General features: G+C 55.8%; 1 protein-coding gene across 1 annotated transcript in view; it reads left to right on the forward strand.

The window, feature by feature from the left end:
• SDC3 (syndecan 3) overlaps positions 1-22,533 on the forward strand; it is a 39,054-nt gene extending 16,521 nt beyond the window's left edge. Inside the window, exons 2-5 of the mRNA XM_070798532.1 lie at positions 12,168-12,285; positions 14,414-15,027; positions 17,240-17,531; positions 18,478-22,533. Of these exons, the coding sequence (XP_070654633.1) occupies positions 12,168-12,285; positions 14,414-15,027; positions 17,240-17,531; positions 18,478-18,644 (1,191 nt within the window). The 3' untranslated portion in view covers positions 18,645-22,533. The remainder of the gene's footprint in view (positions 1-12,167; positions 12,286-14,413; positions 15,028-17,239; positions 17,532-18,477) is intronic.
• The last annotated feature ends 1,322 nt before the right edge of the window (positions 22,534-23,855 follow it).

A 23,855-nucleotide genomic window follows, 5' to 3' on the forward strand; every position in this document is an offset into this window, starting at 1 on the left:
AGTGGAGTCATATAGCATGTGGTCTTTTGTGACTGGCTTCTTTCTCTCAGCATATATTTTCAAGGTTCATCTATGTGGTAGCACGTATCAAGACCTCACTTCTTTTTTAATTGAATAATATGCCATTATTTGGACACATCACTTTTTTTTCTTCTGTCAGTTGACAGATATTTGGGTTATTTTAGCTGTTACAAATAATGCTGATATTTTTAAAATGTGTGGACATATGTTTTCACTTCCCTTGGATGTATGAACATATGCCCTAGGGGTCGAATTATTGGGCCATATGGTGGTAACTATGTTTAACCTTTTGAGGACCTGCCAGACAGTGCTCCAGAGTGACGGAACCATTTTCCATCGCCACCATGGTACTTGAGGGTTCAAACTTCTCCACATCCTCACCACTACTTGTTATCTTCTGACTTTCTGATCACATTATTCTTGCATCCATTCATGCCTCAGGTATTTATAGAACACCTGTATTTGACAAGTCAGGGTGCTCACTGCAAAATTGAGAAGAAAATTTATCCCTTGAGTTGTTTAGAAGATTTAACAGCACCATAGCTGTCAAAACCTCCGTGCGCTTAGTGACAGGAGGTCACGATTATCAAGGGGAGAAGCTGAGGGCGGTCAGGAATCACGGGGCCTCTGTGTGCAGAGGGAAAGAGAAAGAACTCTTTGTGCTCTGACCGCAGACTCTGTGTCAGAACCTTTGCTTCAGTCCTCATGACCTTCTGGGCTATCCTGTTGGCCCACTTGCAGATGGGAAAACCGAGGCTCCGGCCATGCACCTTGCCCCAAGGTCACCCAGCCGAGAGGTAGCTAGGCTTTAGCTGTCTGTTTGGATCACTTCATTTAATCTTTCCAACCCTTTGAGATTGGTGCTATCACTGCTTATTTTGTAGAAGAGAATGAGGCTCAGAGAGGTGTACTTTCTTGCCTAGGGTCACACACTGCTGAGGGCCAGTGCTGGGATTTGGATCCAGGCAGTCTAGCTTCAAAGCCCCTGCTTACTGTGAGATGAGGTCCCACCTGTCTCCTAGGACCCAGGAGATGAGGGTGAGGGCTGGGGCGAATCTCACAACGTGTCATCTTGGGCTGACAGTGGCCCTGGCAGCAAATGTGGCCCAGGCAGGCCTCCTCCTGTTTTTTTTCCTGACTCCTTGCTCTGTGCCTCAGTTTCTTGTCTAGGCAATGGTGTTGAGGGCCCCTGAGGTCCCCATGACTCATATGGAGCCTAGCTTGTTCTATCCCATGGAGCCGCTCAGAAGCCAGGGGAATCATCCTGGGCTGGGGGTAGGGAGTTGCATCTCCACCGTGTGTGAGTTTGTGCTGGTTCTAAATACCCTGGCAAATGGAAGGGTGAGGGAGACCACAGCCAGACTCCTCAGGAGGCTGCACACTCACTCCCGGATGGGCACATTTCGTGTGTGTGTGGTGTGTGCCTAGTGTATGCCTGGGGCGGCTCTGAGGGGGATGGCAGAGCGATACGGTGTCCCAGCACAGCTGGAAGCACTGGCAGGGTCTGTCTGGTTTTCTGGAGTCCCAGAGGATCCCCAGGGCTGGCCAAGTCCCTGCGACCTCCGCCTCTGGCTTCAGGTGGCCCTTAAGACAGGGCAGAAGCACCCTGTGCCCTGTGGGCTTGCGTTTCTTGAGGTCTCATTCTGTGGGGTGAGGACCAGACACACTGCACTGGGGTCTCTCTCTGCTTTCCCAGTCCCTCCCCTACTACAAGCTCCCCATCCCACCTGCCTTGCTCCCCTCAACTCCATCCTGACTTTGCCAGCTGAGTTCTCTGTCACTTCCAGCAGGTTGACTGGCTTGAGTCTATGGAGTAAGGAGGCCCATTCTGCCTGGTCCCGTCCGTAAGGGGCCTGGCGCTTAGTGGGTGCTCAGTAAATGCTCCAGCCCTCCCAGCCCACGCCTGGTTGTAAAGGGACCAGAACTGCAGGCTCCACTCTACTCTTCTGCATGTTTTGCATATAATTTGCATGTTCATTTTATGACAAACAGCTGGGATCAGTTCTGTCTCTCTTCCCTCCTCCTAGATGAGTTGGAGCCCTGGTTGGCTTTTGGAGGGATCGGAGAGAACTTTGTCCACCCATCTGGTTTTATGGATGAGGAGACGGAGGCCAGAGGAGAGGGCCCTGCCTATAGTAATTAGAGAAATGGGTGAAGTGGGTCTGTAGGGATGATCCCATTCACAGTATTCAGGGAATGACTATTGATGGAGGCTGACTGTGTCCCAGCCACTGCCCCCAGGATCTTTTCGAGGGGGAGTAGGCATTAGACAAGAAGGTCAATAAATAAACAAGCTAATTTCAGTCTGTGGTGGGCTATGAGGAGTAAGCCTGGTGTTGACAGAGTGATGATATGTGGGGAGGTTATGTGGATGGAGCTGGGGGTCAGGGAGGGCCACTCTGAGGAGGTGAGCTTTGAGCAGGAACACTGGGTCATGCCCCAATACTTACTAGTTGCCTGGTAACTGCTCAGCGTGTCACAGCTGGAGTCTTGGTACATTGGGTATCATCATCCCATTTTGTGGGGGGGCAGACTGAGGCCCAGTGAGGTGATGGAACCTGACCAGGGCTCTCTGGAAGTCAGGATGGGTTTTTGTCAGTCAGTCTAGGAGATGTTTGCCAGGGCTGAGTCTGTTGGCAGGGTCAGTTGCAGAGTCTGGAGACTCAATCCCAGGGGCACCTGCTGGTGAGTCGTGGGGTGGTGGGTGGAATGCTCACCTGAGCTGGGTCACCTGTCGTGGGAACAGGACTTACTTTCCATTTCTTCTCATTCCTAGTCTGTCTCTCTGTGTGTAGGGTGCTGGGCTGGATGTGGGGGGCGGTGTGTAGACTCTGAAGCTTTCCTGCATTGCCCCTGCTCCTTGCCCCCCACCTTGAGGAACTTCCTGGTGAGGGGTAGAGGCAGGTGTGCAGGTCCAGCTAATCCAGGGTTCATATTTGGCCCTAGTTGCTGTGTGACTTTGGGCTAGTTGTTTCACTTCTCTGAAGTTTGGTTTGCCCATCTGTGAAATGGGACTAATAATCCCTACTGGTAAGATGTTCGTGAAGAGAAATGAGGCCAGGTGTGTATATTAAGTGCGTGCACCCTCTGTGGGAGCTATAACTGTTGCTCATGGTCAGGGAAAAAAAAAATCCCATTGTGTCCCTACTGGTGGCTTAACAGCCTCAGTCTCCTCATCTGTAGATGAGGACAGTAGAATCTGCTTCCCAGGGTGGCCTAGTGGGTTCCATGAGGTCTGGTAGAAGGGGCCCACTGGAGTGACGGGAGACGCTTGTGGCCCCTTGCCCCCGGAAATGACAACTCAGTGGAGGTAGATCCACAAGAAGGGACTTCCCACTTCAGAACAGGCAGGTGGTTGGCAGGAGGTGGCCTCGCAGGGGAGGCAGTATTTGAGCTGCCAGAGCTTGCTGAGCGTGTCCCTGTCCTGTGGCTCGCAGGAGCCCGGGTATCTATAATAGTACCTGGTACCCAGGAGATGCTTCATAAAACGTACTGCTTGTCCTGGCTGGCTGGGCAGAGCTGTGGAAGAGTGTTCCAGGAAGCAGGAATAGCATGTGCGAGGCCTGGAGGGAATCCACAAAGGATTCAGTGTGGGAGGAGCATGCGGGCTGGGCAGTGGGGGCCTCAGTGGGTGGTCCTGCTCTCAGACACAAGCCTGGGGACAGGAATAATTGAGCAGGGTGAGTCAGGGTGGCTGAGAGGGTGACGCTACAGGGCTGGCGGCCTGATGGATGGAGCGGTGACAGGGGCGTCCCAGGCCTGGGTCGAGGAGGAGGCTGCTCTTCCCAGATTGTGCTGTCACCCTCTGTCCTGGTGTAGGTGACAACGGAGAGGGCCTGGGGCTGGCAGGGTGGGAACTAGGCTGTTGGAAGAAGCTGGCGGGTGGCCTCTGGTTGAGATGTCTGATCTCCGATAGCTGTAAGCCAACCGTGGCTGCCTGCCGGTCAATGCCGGGGGAGGGAGCTGGGCCCTGCCAAGCCAGCCAGTCTGCAGTGAGACGCAGCTCTGTAGGCATTGGGCCACCAGCCTGCCAGCTCCCTCGGAGGCTTTTGTGTTCATTTCCTTTCTGCTGGTTCCTCTGTTTGCTCGTAGCTCATGACCAGCCCCAACAGGGGTCTCGGCAGAATGACTGGGGCCAAGGAGTTTCAGAGAACCAGGGAACAGCAGACAGGGGAACTCAGAGCATGCTATTTCTAATAACAAAAGTACTCTGAATTTATTGTAGAAAATTTGGAAAATTCAAACAGATCCTGAGTGAGAAATGAAAAACTACTTATAATCCCACCACCCAGAGAGAGCCCCCTGGGAACCTTTAGTAGAATTCAGTGTTTAGAAATACACTTTGGTATTGAGTTCACTGCCAAATGAACTTTTGGTAATGTTCATTACCAGGATCAAGTTCTACATATTTTCCCTTTAACCTGTTTTTTAAACTTAATGATGATCATAGTACTAAATAGCCAACATTTATCGAGTAATTCATTAATGTGTGGGCACCCTAAGTCTGTTACAGTGAACCCCACGAGGTGGTTATTATCTTTGTGTGGGAAAACCAGGCTGACAGTTAAGTACCTGTCCAAGGTCACCCAGGTATTGAGAGACAGAACTGTTTGTATGATCCTATCAACAGTCATGCCGCATTGCCTCCTGACAACCAGAGTGTACATTTCCCCATGTCCTTGCATATTCTTTGAAATGAGTTAAAAAAAACCCTTTTGTTATGCATTTATGCCTTTTAACGACCTGATTAGACAGTGTGGATTTGTGAAAACACAGTTATTGATAGCTGCATAATATTCCACGTCATGGTTGTTTCCTAAGTTCTTTAACTAGTCCCGTGATGTTGGGAAAGTAGGTTATTTCCTCACTTTCTCTCTTATGAATAACACTGCCCTGGCTCTCTTTGACCCAAGGGCTGAATTCTTGGACACCCAGAGTGTCCGAATCAGAAAGGCAGCTTAGAGCTCCAAGCCCTGGTTCACTTCCAAATGAGACTCGGAAATGGCAGAGACAGGGGTAGGGGGGTGGGGGGTGGGGGGTGGCTTGTCTGGGTCTGGGAGGCTGTGGTCACCTGAGCCAGGATGCTGCCCGCTCTCTGGTCCGGTGTAGATGAGGAATATTGCCACCGTGGGGAGGGGGTTCTGGGGAGGATGGTTGGGAGCGCAGGGGTGGGTAGTGGAGAAGGTGATGGAGCTGATGGAATGCGGCTGTGGCGTGGGGAGGCTCTGCTCTCAAGATGTCTCTTTGCAGAGCAGCTGGCTGAGAGGGGAGGGACCCAAAGGGCTATTTTCCTATCCTCTAGGCTACCCTTGCGGGAGATTTGGGGGTGAGTGTTCGGAATAAAGGAGGTGGGGAGATGTGTGGGGGACCCGGCGTGTGTCTGGGCTGTGCTGGTTGTTTGTAGAGGGGCCTTCTCAGCCTTTGTGCCCCCTGCTCCTCCCCCAGGCCCCTCTGCTCCCTGGGACTTGGGGTCCGTGGCCCCTTCCCACCGACGCAGCCTCTGTGCCCTGCACCCCTCCGGCAGCCAGTAAATGTGGCGGCTGCTGGGTCTCCAGCCAGAGCAGCTGTGGACGGTGGCGGGGTGGACACCGAGGCGTCCCCCTTCCCGGGTCTGGACTCTCCATTGTGTTACCCCCTTGGCTGTCCTGCCGCCCAGAGCCTGGCCCCGGCCCACATTCCTGTGGTGACGCTCCGGGTCTCCGGGCTGGAGCTGGTGAGCGTGAGGGGCATTGAGTTCTCACAGGACTGAGGGACTTTTGGGGACGGGGGCGGCGGTGGTGGGGGGCTGGTGGGAATGGAGCCTCTGGGGATCTAGAGGGCTCTGTCAAGACCACCCTGCTTCCGGGAGCGGGTGTGAAGTCCCACTGTGTGTCACTGGATGGATTGCCTCACCTCTCTGAATGCAGAGTCATAGGCTAATTCCCCACCACCCTCTCTTATCCCCTCTCTGAGCCTCCGTGTCCGCCTCTGTAAGAAGGGAGAGTGAACTTAGTGATCAGTCAGGCCTGAAGGTGGGGTCAGGGTTGGGGGTGACGTACCACAGTAATAGTAAATGGTTAGTTACTAAGTGCCAGCTGTGTGCTGAGCAATAGGAGTGCTTTTGGTGCATTATGTTGCTTGATTCTCACAACAGCTCCATGAAAAACATATTATTTAACCAAACAGAGGCTCAGAGAGGTTGAGTAACTTGCCCAGGGTCTCCCAGCAAGTAAGCAGAGCTGGACTTGAACCCAAGTACCCAAGAACCCAAAGCTGGGCCCCCAACCATTGCTCGCATGCCCTCTGGTCACAGGAGAGGGCAGCCCAAGTCTGGCTAATGTGGGGAAGGAAGCGCGCGCAGAATTAATTACAGTTGATTTTATTCTTAGTTTTTGCAGCATGATTGGCACTGTGCAGGGTGCTGGGCTCCTGGCCTCCTGCCAGCTGACCTAATTTGTGTGTCTGTTTCTGTAACTCGCCCTTCCTCCCCCCTCCCCCAGCATCTCATTTTTTCTCTCTCTGTGCACTCCCCTGCTGTGTGCCTTTGGCAAGCCCACTTAGGCTCTCTGGGCAGGAATGGTCGCATCTGCAGCCTGGGTGTAACTGTCTTGATTCTACTCCCCTCAGGAGTTCAGTGAGGCTTACGTGAGACAAAATCTTCAGAATTCATAATGGAAATATTAACATCCACCTAGCAATAATCCCAGCTACATTTCTTTATTCAGCTCCCAGTGTTGGGTCCTGTCCTTAAGCCTATTACATGCATGATCTTCTTTGATCCTCACAGCACCCCTGCGGGTCACATACTGCAATTGTCACCCCCATTTTACAGATGGAAAAACTGAGGTGCCAAGAGATTCAGTGGCTTGCCTGATGTTCGATGGGTAGTGAGGGGAGGAGCTGATTCATTCTGGTTTAACCTCTGTGTTATCCTGTTTCTCTGGGCAGGCTTATGATGAGGTGGGGGGAGTAGGTAGGGGGGTGCTGGGCATGAGAGATCCTAGACTTCTGGTCTCCAAGGAAGGCTTGGAAGGAGACTGGGGACCAGAAGAAGGAGATGCCTTGCCTTTCTGCCTGAACACGTCCCCTCCTCCCAACCCCACTAGAGAGGGACGGTGGTGGAAGTTACCCACCCCAGTGGCTCTAAAACCCTATGGAGAGGATCAGGTAGGGGTGGCGAAGAGCCAGTGGCTGGCAGCTCACATCACTGCTGGTCCCATCGGGGCAGGGAGCCTGAGTTACTTCCGTGGGTCAGGCTGTGGGTCAGCATAAAGTGAGATGGTGACGAGGGGCAAGTGAGGAGAAATGGCAGGGGGTGTGTCCATTGGGGAAGGCGCCGCATCTCACCTGGTGTTGTGTGCCTGCCTGTAGGTACCCTGGAGGGAAAGTGTGCGTGGTGTGTGCCTGGTGCGCGTGTGTGGAGGGGAGTGGAGGCAGGTGTCAGGGGCCTGTAGCTGGTTCTCTGAGTGGGGGGCGTGTGTGTGGTGCCGTGGGTGCCTTTTCAGGGACGCATGGGTGGAGCTTATGGGCAGTGGGTATTTGGGAGCATTTGGGGTGTTTGCCATGTGCCAGCATGTGTATGGTGTGGGCGGGTGGTAGTTCTGAGCTGAGGTTGTCCAGGGCCTGTGGGTCACAGGTTTAGGAACTCTAGAAGAGCAGCAGATTGGGGGCGACCTGGAAGGTTTGGAGGAAGGACCCATTGGCTGAGGACCCATGGTCATGTCTCAGTTCTAACCCCCGGGGTCAGTGCCTGCCTCTGCGAAGTGGGTATAATGAAGTTGTGGGAGGTGGTGCTGGTTGAAGCCATTGGCACAGGTTAGAGTGCTTCCAGCACCTGACCTGGGATGGGGCCTCCACAAGGGTGGGCACTGGTCTCTAGAGCCTCCTGAGGACCCTCAGTAGCTCCCCCAGCTGGCTTGGAGTTTCCCCCGCTGCTGGGGGAGCCCCTGGGTGGGTGTCTTGGCCCAGACAGGTAGTGGCAGGAAGCAGAAGATACAGCCCCACAGTGGGCTCTGTGTGTGGGGGGAGTGTGAAGATGCAAGCGTGAAAAAAAGGTTGTTTACAAGTCGTGAGGTTTGGTCAGAGTCCAAGGGGTCACTGCCATGGGGAATATGAATAGCAGTGCTTGGTCATAGGGAGGGTCTGTGTGCGCCACCTGTGTGGCTGTGGGATCTTGCCGAGGTTGTGTGGGGTGTATTAGGTGAGGAGAGGGGTGCAACTGTGTGTCTGTGTGTGTGCAGCTGGAGGGCAGCAAATGGGTGAGCCCATAGTGGAATGTGCTAGGCTGTTGTCTGTGAGTTGTGGGTACACAGGTTGGGGTCGGTAAATGTGGATCACGACTGTGTGTGTGTGTGTGTGTGTGTGTGTGCATGCATGCATGCATACAGGCACTCTTGTTTGGGATATGTTTATCAGGCATGGGAGGGTGTGTGGTTTACCTGGAAGGGACACAGAAGGTTGGGGGAGGCTGGCATTTGACTTGGGTGCTCTTTTAAGGGAATTGGTACAGATTATTATGCTAATTATGCATGGAATTATGCAAATAGAGAGGTTGTTTGGGGGTCAAAGGCTGTTTGTCATCACCCCCTCTGGTACTTGTGACTTCAGGCTTTCCCTGCTGTCTCCCGGGTTCTCTTCCCCAACCCCCCTCCTCTCTGCAGCCCTGGAAGCTTCAGCTGCTGCCAGCACCCCTATAGCATTCCTGGGAGGGCCCTGTGAGCGCTGGTCCCCCAGGGAGGGGTACAGCTGGCACTTAGGCATGGGGGGTGTGCGGGCACGATGGAATCCTGCACCCCACCCCCACCGCACAGGTCTCAGGTGTCCCAGGGTTAAGTTTCCTGGGGTGAACTCAGGGGTGCCTGGTTGTTGGCCGGCACCCCCTCTACCTGATCCGGGGGCTGCTCATTATTTGGAAAGAATGTTCTCTTGGATGCAGATTTGGAAAATCACTGAGGTGGCCCCTTCCCCAGCTTTGTGTCTGATGAGCGTGAGGCTAAATTAAGATGTGAGAGAATTCTCTCCCTCCACCTCCCACTGTTGCCTTCTCTCTCTTTCTCTTGCATACCCAGCCCTCCCTCCACTCCCTCCTCCCTGTCACCCCTGCCCCTGCCCCTCTGACCCCCGGCTTCCCTCTGTCCTTGCATCTCTGTCCCCATCCTGTCCCTCGCCCTCCCCCTCCCTGTCATTCTCTCTGTTCTTCCAGGATCTCTCCCTATCCTGCTCCCCCCGCCCTCCTCCCCCCCCCACCCCCCCGCATCTCTGTGGGGAGCTGGAGCTCCTGGTCCTTAGCGTGGAGGAGATGGTCGTCATGGTAACGGTTGTCATGTCGATGGCTACTGAGCTAGGGATGAATAGTATCTAGGTGAGAGCTACCTGAGTGGAGGCTGACAGGTTCACAAGAGGTTCCATACTTGTTTCTGAGCCTCAGAGCTGCACCGCGCGTGCCCCCATTTAGTGTCTGCACCCCCCCCAATGTATGTGCCCGTTTGCACCCAAAGGCATGCCAACACGCGGTGCCTCGCTCTGGCTGCCTCCCTCTGGCCGCCTCTCTCCGGCTGCCTCCCTCTGGCCGCCTCTCTGGCTGCCTCTCTCTGGCTGCCTTTAGGTGAGTGTGTCAGGGTGTCTCTGGGTATGTCATTTCAAGGCTCATGTGACTTTGCAAGGGTGGGGGGTTTGAATTTGTGCAAGCCTTTCTGGGAGCAGGTTGTTAGGGGCTGCTGTGTGGTGCTGGTCACTGTGGAATCATGAAGACTCCCTATTTTGGCCCCCAACCTTTACCCCAGTTTGGGGGTCCCCTGAGACTGCAGACTTCTTAGGTCCTTTCCTCCTAGCTAAAGGGCTTTCAACTTCCCTGAGTTGCTTGGAAGGATGTAGAGACAGTGAAGATGCTCTGCATGGGAGAAACAGTCTGGGCCCCACCCCTGCTCAGGCCCCATCATGCTGCACGTCTCTGGCTTTGGGCTGCTGGCCTAAGAATGGAGCAGAAAATCTCCAAGGAACCCCAGCTAAGCTGGGGTCAAAAGGCTGGTGGTGGGGGACCACCTAGCCCCTTCCCTTTGGGTCCTGGGGATTTATTCCTCTGGTAAGTGGGAGCAGAGATGGCAACTCGGGAAGGTTGGATGGTAGCTGCTCTGAGCTCCTGAAATGTCTAAAACGGAGGAAGACCCGGCAATTAGTCACGGAGCAATTACTCTAATTGTTCCACTCCATGACTCACTGGTAGCAAGTAAATACTGATTAATTCATTACTTTGAGACTGTGTGTGTATGTGTGTTGGGGGGAGGGTGACGCGTATGCTGGGGGGAATCTCCTGGCTCCCCGCCCTGGCCTCCTGCCCTGCCTGGCCTGGGTAGGGCTTTAGAGCAGGTGGTCGAGGCTTGGGCCTGGAAGCCAGGATCAGGATCCTTTCTCTAGCTCCACAGGAACTCCAGGAGGGGGCTGTCAGGGACAGGGTTGTGAGAGGCTGAGCACAGGTCGTGATGCTGAGCTAGCCCCTCTCCTGCTAACATACCTTCCGTGGCTCCCCATGTCAGTCAAACAGTAGGGGTATTCAGACTCCACGTCAGACCTTCTAAACTGCTGAGTACTGTTTTTACAACATTCTGACATGCAGTCAGAATAAAACCTGACCAGTTTCCAAGAGAAAAGTTGCCAGCCGAACCCTGAGAGCCTGTGATGGGGCTTCCCCAAACTCAACTCTGGCCTGTCCTGCACCCACCGCCACCCCCACCCCCACCACCCAGGAATTGCATCCTCCAACACCAAGCCCATTCCTTCCCAGATACTTGCTGACACCCACTGTGTGTCTGACAGGGTCCTGCTCCATCAAGGTATAGTTTACTGGGAGTGGGCACAGTCACAGAAGAAGTATATACCCATGCCTGCCCAGCTCACAAGTGGTGAGAGATGTGAATTCAGAAGCACCGGATGGATGCTCTGAAAGCTCAAAGTAGGAGGGCTTCTCGGAAGAACGGATGGGGAGTGAAAGGTAGCTGGTGGGAAGTTGGAGGATGAGAGGATGGGAGGGAAGAGTGTTCCAGGTGGAGGGAACAGCATGAGTTAAGGAGGCAGGAGACACCAGGCAGGCATGTTCCAGGAGCAGACGGGGACCGGGTGACTGGACTGCAGTGACTGCAGGGGTTCTGAGGGACCCTGGATGAGGCCCCCAGACCCAGCTCTGAGGGCACAGGCTCTACTTCCTCACCTTGGAGCCTTTGCTTATTCGGGTCCCCCTGCTTGAGATGCCTTGCTCTATTTCTTCTTTTTCTCTCTAGTTCAATTGTTTAAGACCCAGGTGCTAATAACCCTCTAGAGCTGAGCACCAGCTCATCTTCTCTGAAAGCTCTCTGGACGCAGGGACTGTGGCGGGGCTCAGTCTGGATCCAGGTTTGCGCTCCTGTCTTGGATGTCCTTAGTGCTGGCTCTCAGGCCGGGGTTGCAGTGGGGCGGGAGGGATGGTCTGGGCCCAGGAGCCACAGCACCCCACCTTCCCAGGTTCTGATTCTGGAAAGAGTCTTGGACCTGGAGGGCTGGACCCCTCACCCCGGCAGACGCCCAGGAGACCCTTGTTGGCAGACGTAGAAGTGGCATCCACGCCCTGAGCTGACTCTGGGCAATGAAATACTTTGGAGGGAGGTTTAGACGGAGGGAGCTGACTTTGTTTTGGGGAAGGCCAGAGCCAGGAACTCCACTCTCTTCTCTCCCTCCCCCGTTACCCAAGTTTCTTCCCTCCTAGAACCCCAGGCTTCCCCAACACCTCTGTCTGTCTGATGGGACGAATGGTCCTGCCTTTGGGATTTTGAGGTGCGAGGCACTGCATCCCTAGCAGAGTCTGGGTCTCAGCACATCACGTGCTGTCTGGTGACCTGGGGCAGTGGGGCCTCAGTCTTCTCAGCTGTGGAAGGGGGCCGATGGGGCTGCCCTGTGCTGAGCACCTGCTGCTTTGAGGTGCGCTCAGCACATATTGGCCCACTGCGTGCTCACAGCACCCTGACAAGGCAGGAAGTGGTGATCCGGCCTACCGCAGCTCCCTGTTTGCTTCTGGAGGCCACATCTGATGCTGTCCCTCCACTGTCACCGGGCCTTGGGGAGTGCCGGGTGCTCCTCTGGGCGTTTCCAGGCCGCTGGCCTCAGGTGCTGAGCCCTGTGCGCAACTCTGCCCTCTGCAGGCCCAGCGCTGGCGCAGTGAGAACTTCGAGAGGCCCGTGGACCTCGAGGGCTCTGGGGATGACGACTCCTTCCCCGATGACGAGCTGGACGACCTCTACTCTGGGTCGGGCTCCGGCTGTAAGTACACCCTTCCCTTTTCCTACATGTCAGCGGTACCAGTCTCTCTCCAGTGCCCCATCCGAGGTTTTGATGGCAAGGAAGAGGAGCCTTCGTAGGGTAGGCTCGCTTAAACCTGGGGTGGGGGAGGAAGAGGTCATTCAGAAGCAGCTCCTGGACCTTAAGCACGTAAAGGGCAGGCTGTCCTCCCCCGGGGTGGAACCGGGGCCTTAAGGAGCCCAGCACTCCCAGTTTCTCTGTCTTTGCCTCTCTCTGTGCACTGTTTGGGTCTCCCTGCAGACCTCCAGCCTCTGTCAAGGAACACAGATGCTTCTCAGTAACCCGGGTTTCATACTGTTGTGGCCACTTGGAGGAACTTGCTAAGTCTGCTGCTAAGTCGCTTCAGTCGTGTCCGACTCTGTGCGACCCCATAGACGGCAGCCTACCAGGCTCCCCGTCCCTGGGATTCTCCAGGCAAGAACACTGGAGTGGGTTGCCATTTCCTTCTCCGTTGCATGAAAGTGAAAAGTGAAAAGTGAAAGTGAAGTCGCTCAGTCGTGTCCGACTCTTCGCGACCCCATGGACTGCAGCCTACCAGGCTCCTCTGCCCATGGGATTTTCCAGGCGAGAGTACTGGATTGGGGCGCCATTGCCTTCTCCGTGGAGGAACTTAGTGGTCAACTTTTCAGGTGCAGTGAGCAGAGACCATTTGATTGGCTCAACTTGGGTCAGGTGGCCCCCTTCTGTCCAATCAGCGGTGGCCAAGGGCGGGGTTAGGACAGTGACGGAAAAACAGTAGGGGCCTCCAGTGGTGCCTGGGACAAACCAGTTCCATTGCCCCGCCCAGAAAGGCCCCAGAGTAGCCTGAGATAAGCGAGGCACGCTAAGTTGAATCCCAGTTTCTCTGCCTAATGGCTGTTCTGTCTTTAGCCGTTTTTCCTCCCTGAGTCTGTATTATCTGTAAATGGTGATAAATTTGCCTTCTTCTCGGAGCCTCTGGGGGCTCTTCCCGGGTGGCAAGTGGTTAAGAACCTACCTACAAATGCAGGAGACATTAAGAAAGGCTGGTTTGACCCCTGGATGGGGAAGGTTCCCCGGAGGAGGGCACGGCAACCCACTTCAGTATTCTTGCCTGGATAATCCCCTGGACAGAGGAGCCTGGCAGGCTTACAGTCCACGGGGTCGCAAAGAGTCAGATAGGACTGAAGCGACTTGGCACCCGCTTACACTCGCCGAGCCTCTGGAAGGCTTCAGTTTAAGACGTCAGGGCCTGGCACAGAGATGAAGCTCTGCAACTGGTAGTAAAAAGGGGTGTGTGTTGAGATTGGGGCCCTGGAGGGGGCAGGTGGAGTCTAATGAAATGCTGGGAGTCTGTGTGCTTTGGAGCTGGCCACCTACAGCCCCTCGCCTCTAGTCTCCTCACTTTAGCCCATTCCTTTAAGCATCTTGTGAGTTATAAATCTTGTGAGAATCTTCATAAAAATCCATCCTGATGGTTGGTAACATCTCTACTTCCACACCTCTCAGGCTCCTCCCTAGCCCTCCTTTGCCTGGTTCAGTCCTCCCTGGGAGCTGGTATGGCTTATCTTTCTCTCTCCTTATTTTCTCCCAAGGCCCTCCCTTCACCTGTTTGGGTTTGGAGTCCAGATTGCTCTAGCAGCTTCTGTGGGAGGGGCTTGTTCTCCTTCTTGCTGTGTGCTTGTGCCCCTGGGGGTACTCATGTAGCTTGTACGCATGTCTGACTCTTCCCAGAATGCCACAGCCATCCTCCTGTCCCCTGCCTGCAACCTCCAGCAAGATCTGAAGCTAGTAGGGCCTGAGTTGCCACTGCCTAGATTCAGTCTGCTAGAAAAGCTCCAGACTGGGTGGGCTGGAATAGTCAGGGAAGACTTCCTGGAAGAGGTGGTCCCTTAGAATTTTTGGCTAGGCAGAGAGGAGTTGGCAAGCATCACTAGGCCCATCAGTCAGATGGTAAGCTTTGACCAGACTGTGCCTTCCTCCTTTCCCTCCTCTTGTCTTGGGAAAATTACGCAAAGGGTGAGGGTTGGGAGCCTTCCATCTTGATGGCCGTTGCTTATCTGGGATCCTCATGCCCTCAAATTACCCAGCTTCCTAGCTCTCTCCTTCTCCCCCTCCCCCACCCCCTCAGACTTTGAGCAGGAATCGGGCATTGAGACAGCCATGCGGTTCAGCCCAGATGTCGCCCTGGCAATGTCCACCACCCCCGCAGTGCTGCCCACCATGGACATCCAGCCTGTGGGCACCCCGTTTGAAGAGCTCCCCTCTGAGCGCCCCACCCCGGAGCCAGCCACCAGCCCCCCACTGGTGACAGAGGTGCCAGAAGAGCCCAGCCAGAGAGCCACCACCGTCTCCACCCCTACGGCTACCACCACTGCCACCACCACAGGGCCCCCGACGGGGGCCACAGTGCCCGCCACAGTGGCCACCGCCGTGCCCAGCATCCCTGCGGCGCCCCCGTCTGCGGCCACCACCTCTGTCGTAAGGACCACCGGCGTACGGAGGCTTCTGCCTCTGCCACTGACCACAGCGGCCACAGCCCGGGCCACCACCCCAGCGGTGCCCTCACCTCCCACCACGGTGGCTGTCTTGGACACAGAGGCCCCAACGCCCAGGCTGGTCAGCACAGCTACCTCCAGGCCAAGGGCCCTTCCCAGGCCGGCTACCACCCAGAAGCCTGATATCCCTGAGAAGAGCACCCTGCCCCTGGGGACCACTGCCCCTGGACCCACGGAGGTGGCTCAGGTGAGCCAGTGTGGAGAGCACAGGGAGTCACAGAGCAGAGGAGGGTGGGTCGGGGCTGAGGGGTGGGCGGTGGGAGGGTGGGGGGAAGGTAGGGTGGGGGGAGGAGGATGGAGCTGGACAGGGGTGAGATCTAGGAGGTTCTGGAGGTGAGCCAGACAGGGAGCGGGAGGCTGAGAGAGGTGTGAGGCCAGGGCTGGGGGTGAGTCACAGGATGAGGACAGAGGTCGAGATGGATGGGGATGGAAGAGGGACTGGGCTTGGGTCTTTAGATGTTAGATGAAGACATTAATGGGGAAGGAACTGGGAGGATGGGAGTGTTAAAAGGGGCAGGGACCAGGGGCCAGGGGCCTGTGTGTTCTGGTTAAAAGCACAGACTCAGGAGCCCTGCAGCCAGGATTGGAATGCTTCTACCACCATTTGACTTCAGGAAGTCACTGATCCTTTTTATACCTTTGTTTCCTTATCTGTGAAAAGGAGAAAAGAATAGAATGCAAATCGCAGGGTTGTGAGAATTAACTTTCCCAACAGAGCCAAGGTTCTTAGAGCAGTGGCTGGCAATACTAAACAAGCAAAAAGTTTCACTTTTGTTATCACCACCACCACCATCATCATCATCATTGTTGTTATTATCCATCTGAGGGGGATTAAGAGCTGGGCGGTGGGAGAGGAATACTGCAGGTCACGTTCATGGAGTGCTGCCTGGGTGGAGGTGCAGTGCTAGACACTTACCTGTGCCACCATCTCTTCTCCCTCTCATGCCTACCCCACAGGAGCAGGGTGGGGGGCATTGCCACCATCCTCCCTTAAGGTGGGGCCACTTTCCAAGCCTTCACAGGCAGCAGTGGCAGAGTCAGGATTTGAACCTGGCAGTCAGCTCTAGGGTGTGTATATGTGTGTGTGTTTGGGGTGTTATGGATGAGGGTGGTGTTTCAGGGAAGAGGATGAGGATACCAGGAATGCCAGGATGGGGAGGGGATCAAGGAAGTGGGAGAAGTAGCCTGATCCTTGCTGGCGCTGCTGGGCAAGGAGGGGATGTAGTCACATTGACTAGGGTACCAAAGCCCTTTGCATCTGCTTCATGGAGGAGGACCCCTCAGGCTGTGGAGCTGCCTTTGGGTCAGCATAGCCCATCTGACTCCCCAGCCAGCCCCTGCGGAACACAGGCCCTGCTCCAGGCTGCTCTGAGCAGCTAGGGGAACCTGGTGTTTCACGGATGCTTGGCCAGGCAGGCTGGGGACGCAGTGCTGGGGCACGGAGAGCAGGTCGCTGGTGCAGCCTCTGGGCATGTGCATGGCCTTTCCTGGGCCTGGACACCGGACCCACTCTCTCCATGCACACCTGTGAAGCAGCTCCATCCTTGCTGTGATCCCAACTCTAGTTGGGATCCTGCCTCCAGATGCTGGGAGCCATTGAGATTTGTGGTGCTCTTGGATTGACCTTGGGGTTTCCCTTGTAGCTCAGTTGGTAAAGAATCTGCCTGCAGTGCAGGAGACCCGGGTTCAATCCCTAGGTTGGGAAGATCCCCTGGAGAAGGAAATGGCAACCCACTCCAGTATCCTTGCCTGGAAAATCTCATGGACAGAGGAGCCTGGTGGGCTGCAGTCTATGGGGTCGCAAAGAGTTGGGCATGACTGAGCAATTTACACTTACTTACTGGACTGACCTTCGGGCTAAGGGACTCACCCTTGCCCCAGGCACATGGATTGAGGATCAGGCCCAAGTATTTAAAGTCTGCACCTAGCTGTCCCCAGACAACAGTCCCTGACAGTAATCTGCTAAGGATTATTACAAAGGCAGCTGGAGAAGGAAGGGATGGAGATGGGATGGGGACCAGGATGTGGCCAGGATGAGAACAGAGGTAGTGTAGTGTAGTGTATTGGTTAGGGACACATATTCTGGAGTTGGACAGATCTGGATTTTAGTTCTGCTTCTACCACTTAACTAGCTGTGTGTCCTTGGGCAAGTCATTTAACCTCTCTGAGCCTATTTCCTACTCTGTAATGTAGGGGCACTAATACCTTCTTAATGGGAATATTGTGAGGGAAAAGGCCCATGATGTGCTTAGCACAGTGCCTGGCCCCTGGTGAGTGCCTAGTGTGCGCCCTCCCAGGGAAGTGGAGTGGTGGCAGAGGGCTAGTGTGCATGTGTGTATGGCTGCCCTGTGGCAGGGGTGCTGGGCCTGGCTCCTGGGCTCATGCTACCCTCCCTACAGACCCCAACTCCAGAGTCCTTCCTGACCACCATCCGGGACGAGCCAGAGATGCCAGTGAGCGGGGGACCCAGTGGGGACTTTGAGCTGTCAGAGGAAGAGACCACACAGCCAGACACAGCCAATGAGGTGGTGGCTGTGGGTGGGGCCGAGGCCAAGCCATCACCTCCGCCAGGGACGCTGCCCAAGGGTGCCCACCCAGGCCCTGGCCTCCTGGACAATGCCATCGACTCAGGCAGCTCGGCGGCTCAGCTGCCCCAGAAGAGCATCCTGGAGCGGAAGGAGGTGCTCGTAGGTGAGACTTGGGGCCTGGGAGGAGCCCAGAGGGGGTCGCTGGTGGGGCCTCAGTTTTCCCCCTAGGAACCCAGGAGGGAGGGTAGGGTGTGGGTTTTCTAGGAGCCTAGTTTTCTAGGAGGGGAAATCTGGGGATCTGGGGACCCCAGGACCCACCCTCTAGTTCCTCTTCTGACCCTTCTGATCCCAGAGTCTGGCCCTCACTTTGTCCTACTTCTCGCACTTTCCTCAGCACCCTCTGGCCTCTTCTCAGACCCTGCCCTTGACCTCCCTGGGCCATGCTGGTTTACCCCTCCTGGGCCTTATCCCCTGGATCCTAATCTAGGGCCCCATCCTTGGCTTGATGTGCTCCCACCCTTGATACCGGCCCTGAGGACCTGCCCTTGGCTTTCTCTCCTGAAGAGTCTCCGGATTTGTGGTCCAAACCCTGTTCCCCACTTATGAGCAGCGTGGCCTTGGGCAGGTCCTTCACCTTTCCGGGCACGCTTTTTCCTCGTCTACAAAACGGGTGTTATCATTTTGCTCTTAACCAGTCTCAGCACACGTGTGTTCATGTTAACTGCTGTGCAGTTGGGATGTGTCCTAGTTTAGATGGCAGAGTTTTTTCTTTCCTAAGGGGATATACAATCCTGGAGCATCTTCTCACTGATGGCATCTTTCATTTGATGAGGACCTTAGCATGGCACCTCCCTAGTAGCACTGTATGAAGATTCCATGTGTTCATATGATTAGAACAGTGCCAGGCTGAAGTGAGGAGAATCAGTGGCAGCCAGTGCTGGTGTTTTAGCATTGACTCCAAATTTCACTCCGACTCTGGGCTCAGGTTTGAGATTCCCAGCTCTCTCCCGATTCTTGCTTCTACCTGCAAGGACCCTCTGCCTTTTTCTCAGGCTCTAAGCATGTCTTGCCCTTCCTGTGGCCTTGACCTTTGCCCTCTTTCTCTGCAGCTGTGATCGTGGGCGGGGTTGTAGGCGCCCTCTTTGCTGCCTTCCTGGTCACCCTGCTCATCTACCGCATGAAGAAGAAGGATGAGGGCAGCTACACGCTGGAGGAGCCCAAGCAGGCGAGCGTCACATACCAGAAGCCTGACAAGCAAGAGGAGTTCTACGCCTAGCGGAGCCAGAGTGCCTCCCTGTAGCCTCAGCGCCACCCCTACATCCAGTCCCTGGCCTGGCACCCCCAGCCCCGGCCTGGGACTGGGCCTGGGAGACATCCTGGCCCCACTTCATCTCTGCCACCCTCCCAAGGTCTGCCCAGACTGCCAGCTTCACGCAGCTCTTCCCCAAGGGACAGGGGGCACTGCTGTCTGCTCCAGACTGTGCCCATATGAGCTCATCACTTGTTCCACATACTCCTCCCCCCACCACCAGCTTGGGGCTTTAGGACCTCACATCAGATGGACAGGAGGAAGGGAACTCCTGATTGGCTGGTGGACGAAGGGGTGGGACTTCAGCCCCAACCTGGCCCCACGGGGCTGGCTGAGGTTTCCTTTTGGAGGCAGAGAGGCACTCCGGCTGGTTTCCAGGACAAGCATTTGGCAAGCCCAGCCCTTGAAATCGTTGGGACACTGCACCCTGTTGCTCCTGTCCCAGGCTCACTCTCTGCCTGGGTGAGACGGTACCCCTCACCCACCAGCCTGTTTTGTCCTGGCCTCTCTGGGGTTGTGGGGTCATTTTCCCTCACCTCTGCTCAATGCATATGAACCCATAGGCTTCACTTCCTTCCTGGTCTGCCCCAGCTTCCTGAGAGTGTTCTGGCAGCCACTGGTGAGGAGGGGTTTGCACCTCCTTCTTCCTAGTGGACTCTGCACAGACACTGTCTCTCACATGGTTACATGTATTGTCACACACACAGAGAAAAGCACGCAATGACAAAATCACATGCGATCTTGACCACCTGGCTAATCCAGATATGTCACAGACACACACATTCTTCCAAAGATGTTTATTCTCATGTGTTTCTTATGTGCCCTCCCCCCGCCCCAAATGCTTATGACAATGCAAGTCACTGATCATCATAACCTAATGGTAACGGTGTGGCCTGCCTCTCTCTCTGCCATCCCACCACCCCTACTCCTGCCCACCCACATACACTCTGACACCACACGTGTTGCCTCCAGCTTTCAGGCTCACTGGGGAGGGTGCAATTAGGCCGAAACAATCAGCCCATATTGGGTCCCCGAGTTGCCCCATCACGCTCAGCCTTCATGACCCCTTACCAACCACATCGCCACTGAACCCCAGCGAATCAGACGCAATCCCATTTGGGTGCACAATCTCACCCACACCCATACAGCCCTGCTGTCATGCTTGGACACTTGCCTTTCCTGGAATTAAGTGTAGTGTGGGGGGCATGGCCACAAGCCCCCTCAGGGCCTTGCACACCCGCTGAACCTGGCTTCACCCTACCTGCTCCCTCCCCTCTGTAGCCTGCAAAGGGCTTGGTTGGGGGCTAAGTTCCCCACTTGCTGAGGAAAGCAGGCTGGTTCCTGGAATTCAGTCTTGGGGTGGAGAGGGGGCTTGGGTCTCCCAGGACCAAAGGCTCCTGGTGGGGAGGGGGCATGTGGTGAGGCTCCTGGTCTCCTTCCATCCTCCTCTTGCTCTGAGCTAGGGGGTCGACTCTGCCTCCCAGGACACAAGTCTCCAAAGTGCCTGTGAGGGTGGGCCTGGCGCCTGGGCCCTCTGCACCCTCTCCCTTTGGCCTCACCAGGTCCACCTCAGCCCCACCCCTGGGCCTTCTTGGGGACCTTCCGGTGGGCCTGTGCCCATGCATTTGGCCAGACAACCTGATGTTTCTGCTGGCTGCAGCAGAAGCAGTCCATCCAGACACTGTCCCTGGCTGAGGGCTGAGGACAGGGGGGGTTGGGGGTATCCCAGGCTCCAGCCCGCCTCCCTCTTCTTTGTTACCCTTCAAATGGGGCCACTTCTGTAGATATTTTAAATGTGGGGTCACAAATCTCCCAGGGGGCTGTGCTTTGAGAGGGGTCTTGGAGCCAAGGGATGTGGTCTGAGTCGTGGGTGGCTGGGGCTCACCCCTCCACCCCTTACCCACACCCTGGTGTTAAAGTCAGAAAGCCGGGTTTTATTTCTGTTCCCTTTTGAAGACTTGCTGGCGGGAGACTTCTGCAGGGTGAGGGCTGGGGGTGCCTGAGGCGGTGAGGTTCCAGGGAGCTCCTGCAGCCTGTCTTTTCTACCGTCTTCCCAGGCTGAGGCTCCATCTCTCAGACTATAGGCTACCTTGGCAAGGCCTGGAGGCTTGTGAGGAACCCACTGGTCCGAGTCTTTGCGGGGCAGGAGCAGGGGGAGGCATCCTGGGCTCACGATCTGTTGGAGGTGACCTGGCCTCAGTCGTTCCTGGAGCGGAAGGGCTGGGGGACGAGGGAGACCAAAGCCAGCCCCAGCCTCCCCTCCCTCTACCCTGCCCCTTGGCAGGCTGCTGTCAGGGGCAGCAGCTCTGGTGAGAAGGCCTGGGCAGGCCGAGGCTGAGAAGCCAGGGAGCATGGAGGAGAGAGGACCTGGACTATCCAGGGATGCTGGGACCGGGGTTGGAGGCCCAGCAGTGGGCGTGGCCCCTGCACAGCCCCTGGTGGGGGCGGGGTCCAGCACAGAACGGCTGAGCGGGGCCTGGGCTGGCTAGAGTGGGCTCGGAGGGGCTGCATGGGTCCAGCCCGACCCCAGCAGGCCTGACTCCTCACCTTCTGTGGGCCAACCTCTAACCTGGGGCCTGGGGCTTTGCCACCCGACACCCGATGCCTCTTCTCTGCATCTTTCGCGTTGGAGAGAAGAGACTGAGGGCTTCATTCATTGAGCCCTGGCCCCGAGACAAATGTCCAGGCTTTATCTTCATGAAGTTTAAAAACAGTTGAAGTCCAGCACGGCGATCCGAGAGCAGGTGGTGAAAAGGATGAGCTGGATGTGAGTGCAGGCGTCACCCTGCCTGGACATAGGGTGTGATGCGTGCAGGGCCTGCCCAAATATGTCCCCAGGCACCCTGGTGCTCCTGGGGAGGTGTCCTGCAGGGGCCTAGTGTTTCCAGGAAACACGGCCGATTCCAAAGGAAGAGGGGCTTGTGTGCTTGACAGCCTCTCTGGGGCCTCAGCTGCCAGAGAGGACAAGGCGGGCCGGGGTCACCCCCCACCCCCAACTGTGACTTCTAGAGCCCAGGCTCTATCTCCCTAGTGGGTGAGAGGGGTACCTCCCCGGAAGGGTTGGTCCCCTTGATACGAAGCAGACGGGTGATCACTGGGGCCCAGGCCAGGCAGGTTGGTGGGCAGTGGCTTGGGGTGCTCAGGCCAGACCCACCTGGGGTTGGCAAAGCCATCTGTCCAGGCCTCCAGACTGGGGCCCTGGGCACAGGGAGCAGATGCACCTCTGCATCACAGGGCAGAAGGGGTCACCACTTCCTTGGCGCTCCTGAATTCCTTCTCCTGCCAGCCACCACCCTGGACTTGCTTCCCCAGGCCTCCTGCCTGTAAATAGAAGCCCACAAACTGTGTACAGATTTACAGAGATGCTGAGGCTGGGCCCCAGAGTCGCCATCAAAGGGCTCGTGGCCCCAGCATCTCCCGGGTGCCCAGCAGGCAGCTCAGTGCGGTGGCCCCAGTGTGGTGAATGCATGTAAATATTTTTCGTAGGCAGTGCGGCTCCAGAGAGCCCCCTGAAAACTGTGTCCCCCTCCCCGCCTCCCACCATGTCCTTTCTCCTGTATAGATCCTCCAAGAACCCAGCCTGGGGCGGGGGGAATTTGTCCTTCCCTCCCCCAGGCCTTCTCTGCCCCTTCTTCCCCCTAACCTGTTTATTAACCATACCTGTCCCGAGTTCATGGCCAAAACTTTCAGTAGGAAAAAGCGGTGGAAAAAGACTGGAAAAAGAAACCAAGGTACCTGCCCCACTGTGGATGCTCACCTGTCCCAGCCTTGTGAAGGAACTGTTTCTTTTTTCTTTTTTTTAACACTTCCCGTGCTGTGCCCATTTATAAGAGGAAATAAAATTAAGCTGAAATGATGCATTGTGGTCAGAGTGTGAGATAAGCATGGAGGTCATTTGGGGAGGGGCAGTCCGTGGCCCCGCTTGGGTCTCAGCCACATCCCCCTTTAAAGGAAACTGAGAAGCAGAGAAAATTGACCGACAACCCCTCGTGGGAACCATTATGGTAACAGCTGCTCTTGCTTTAGAGTGTTCAGGAAACCACAGAGCTGACTGCGGCCAGGCTGAATGGGGGCTGCGGTTGGGCAGGGGCCAGGACGTGCTGGCGTTGGGGGCTCTGTGGTCCACCCCCAGGGGAAGAGCTGGTTTCAGGCCGCAAGGAGAGAAACCTGAAACTGCAGGATATTGGAATCAGTTGGCTGAGGTGAGATGTCTTTAGGTTCTGAAGGGCCTGGTTTCAAACCCAGGTGACGTTTCCTAATTCTGACTTAGCCTAAGCCTTAGCTTGGCCTGAGCCTCAGTGTTCTCACCTGAGAAATGGGTTAAGCATTAACGACACCCCCCTAGATGGAAGGTAGTGGGATTATGAGAGGAGGAACATTTAGCAGAGGGCCTGGAACTATCAGCCTCAGCTCACAGGGTCTTGGATAATGGCGTTAGAATAGAACAGAACCCTGGGCCAGGAGGAGTTCTGGGGCCTGGGAGCCCGGATGGCTTCCTGGGGTTGCAGGGTCATGGAGCTGGGAGGGCGTTAGAGCCAGCCCTGGGCTCCTCAGGGTAGAAATCCTTTCTTCAGCACCTCTTGGGGGATTTCCCTGCCTCTGCCCGCATACCTCTTGTAACAGGGGCTTGGTGCATGCTGGAGACCAGCAGATCACTCTGCCTGTTGAGAAGTCCTTCTTTATTTTTAGCCCAAATCTGCATCTCCTGTGTTTTCTTTCTCTGGAGGCACACGGTGCTCTGCCCCCTCACCATGAGATAGCCCCAGGTATGAATGTCAGGGTCAAAACTTCCTCCTCGAAAGGAGTCCTCTGCATGTCCTCCAGAGATTTACTCCTCTTGCAGTGGGATGTTCACATGGGGCCCTGATGGTTCTGGGGTGGGTTAGAGACTGAGGCCCCTGGATTTGGTTCAAGATCCTACCCACCCCAACCTCCTCCTTCGCTCAAGTTCCTTGAGTGCTTCCCTATGTCATCGTGGGGAGCACTTACACATATTGGGGAGAGAGCCAATAGCCAGGGTCTCATGTAATGATGTAATGATGCTGGTCTGGGGGTGTCTTTCCTGCTTAGCCACCATCTCCAACCACCCCCTGCCAAGCATCTCTCTTACCGCCAGACAGTTCAGGATCAAAGCGCCAAGGCCCCGTCTTCACTTTGGGACCTCAGACCACATGGCCC

Source organism: Bos indicus, chromosome 2, assembly GCF_029378745.1.
Source record: "Bos indicus isolate NIAB-ARS_2022 breed Sahiwal x Tharparkar chromosome 2, NIAB-ARS_B.indTharparkar_mat_pri_1.0, whole genome shotgun sequence".
NCBI lineage: Eukaryota > Metazoa > Chordata > Mammalia > Artiodactyla > Bovidae > Bos > Bos indicus.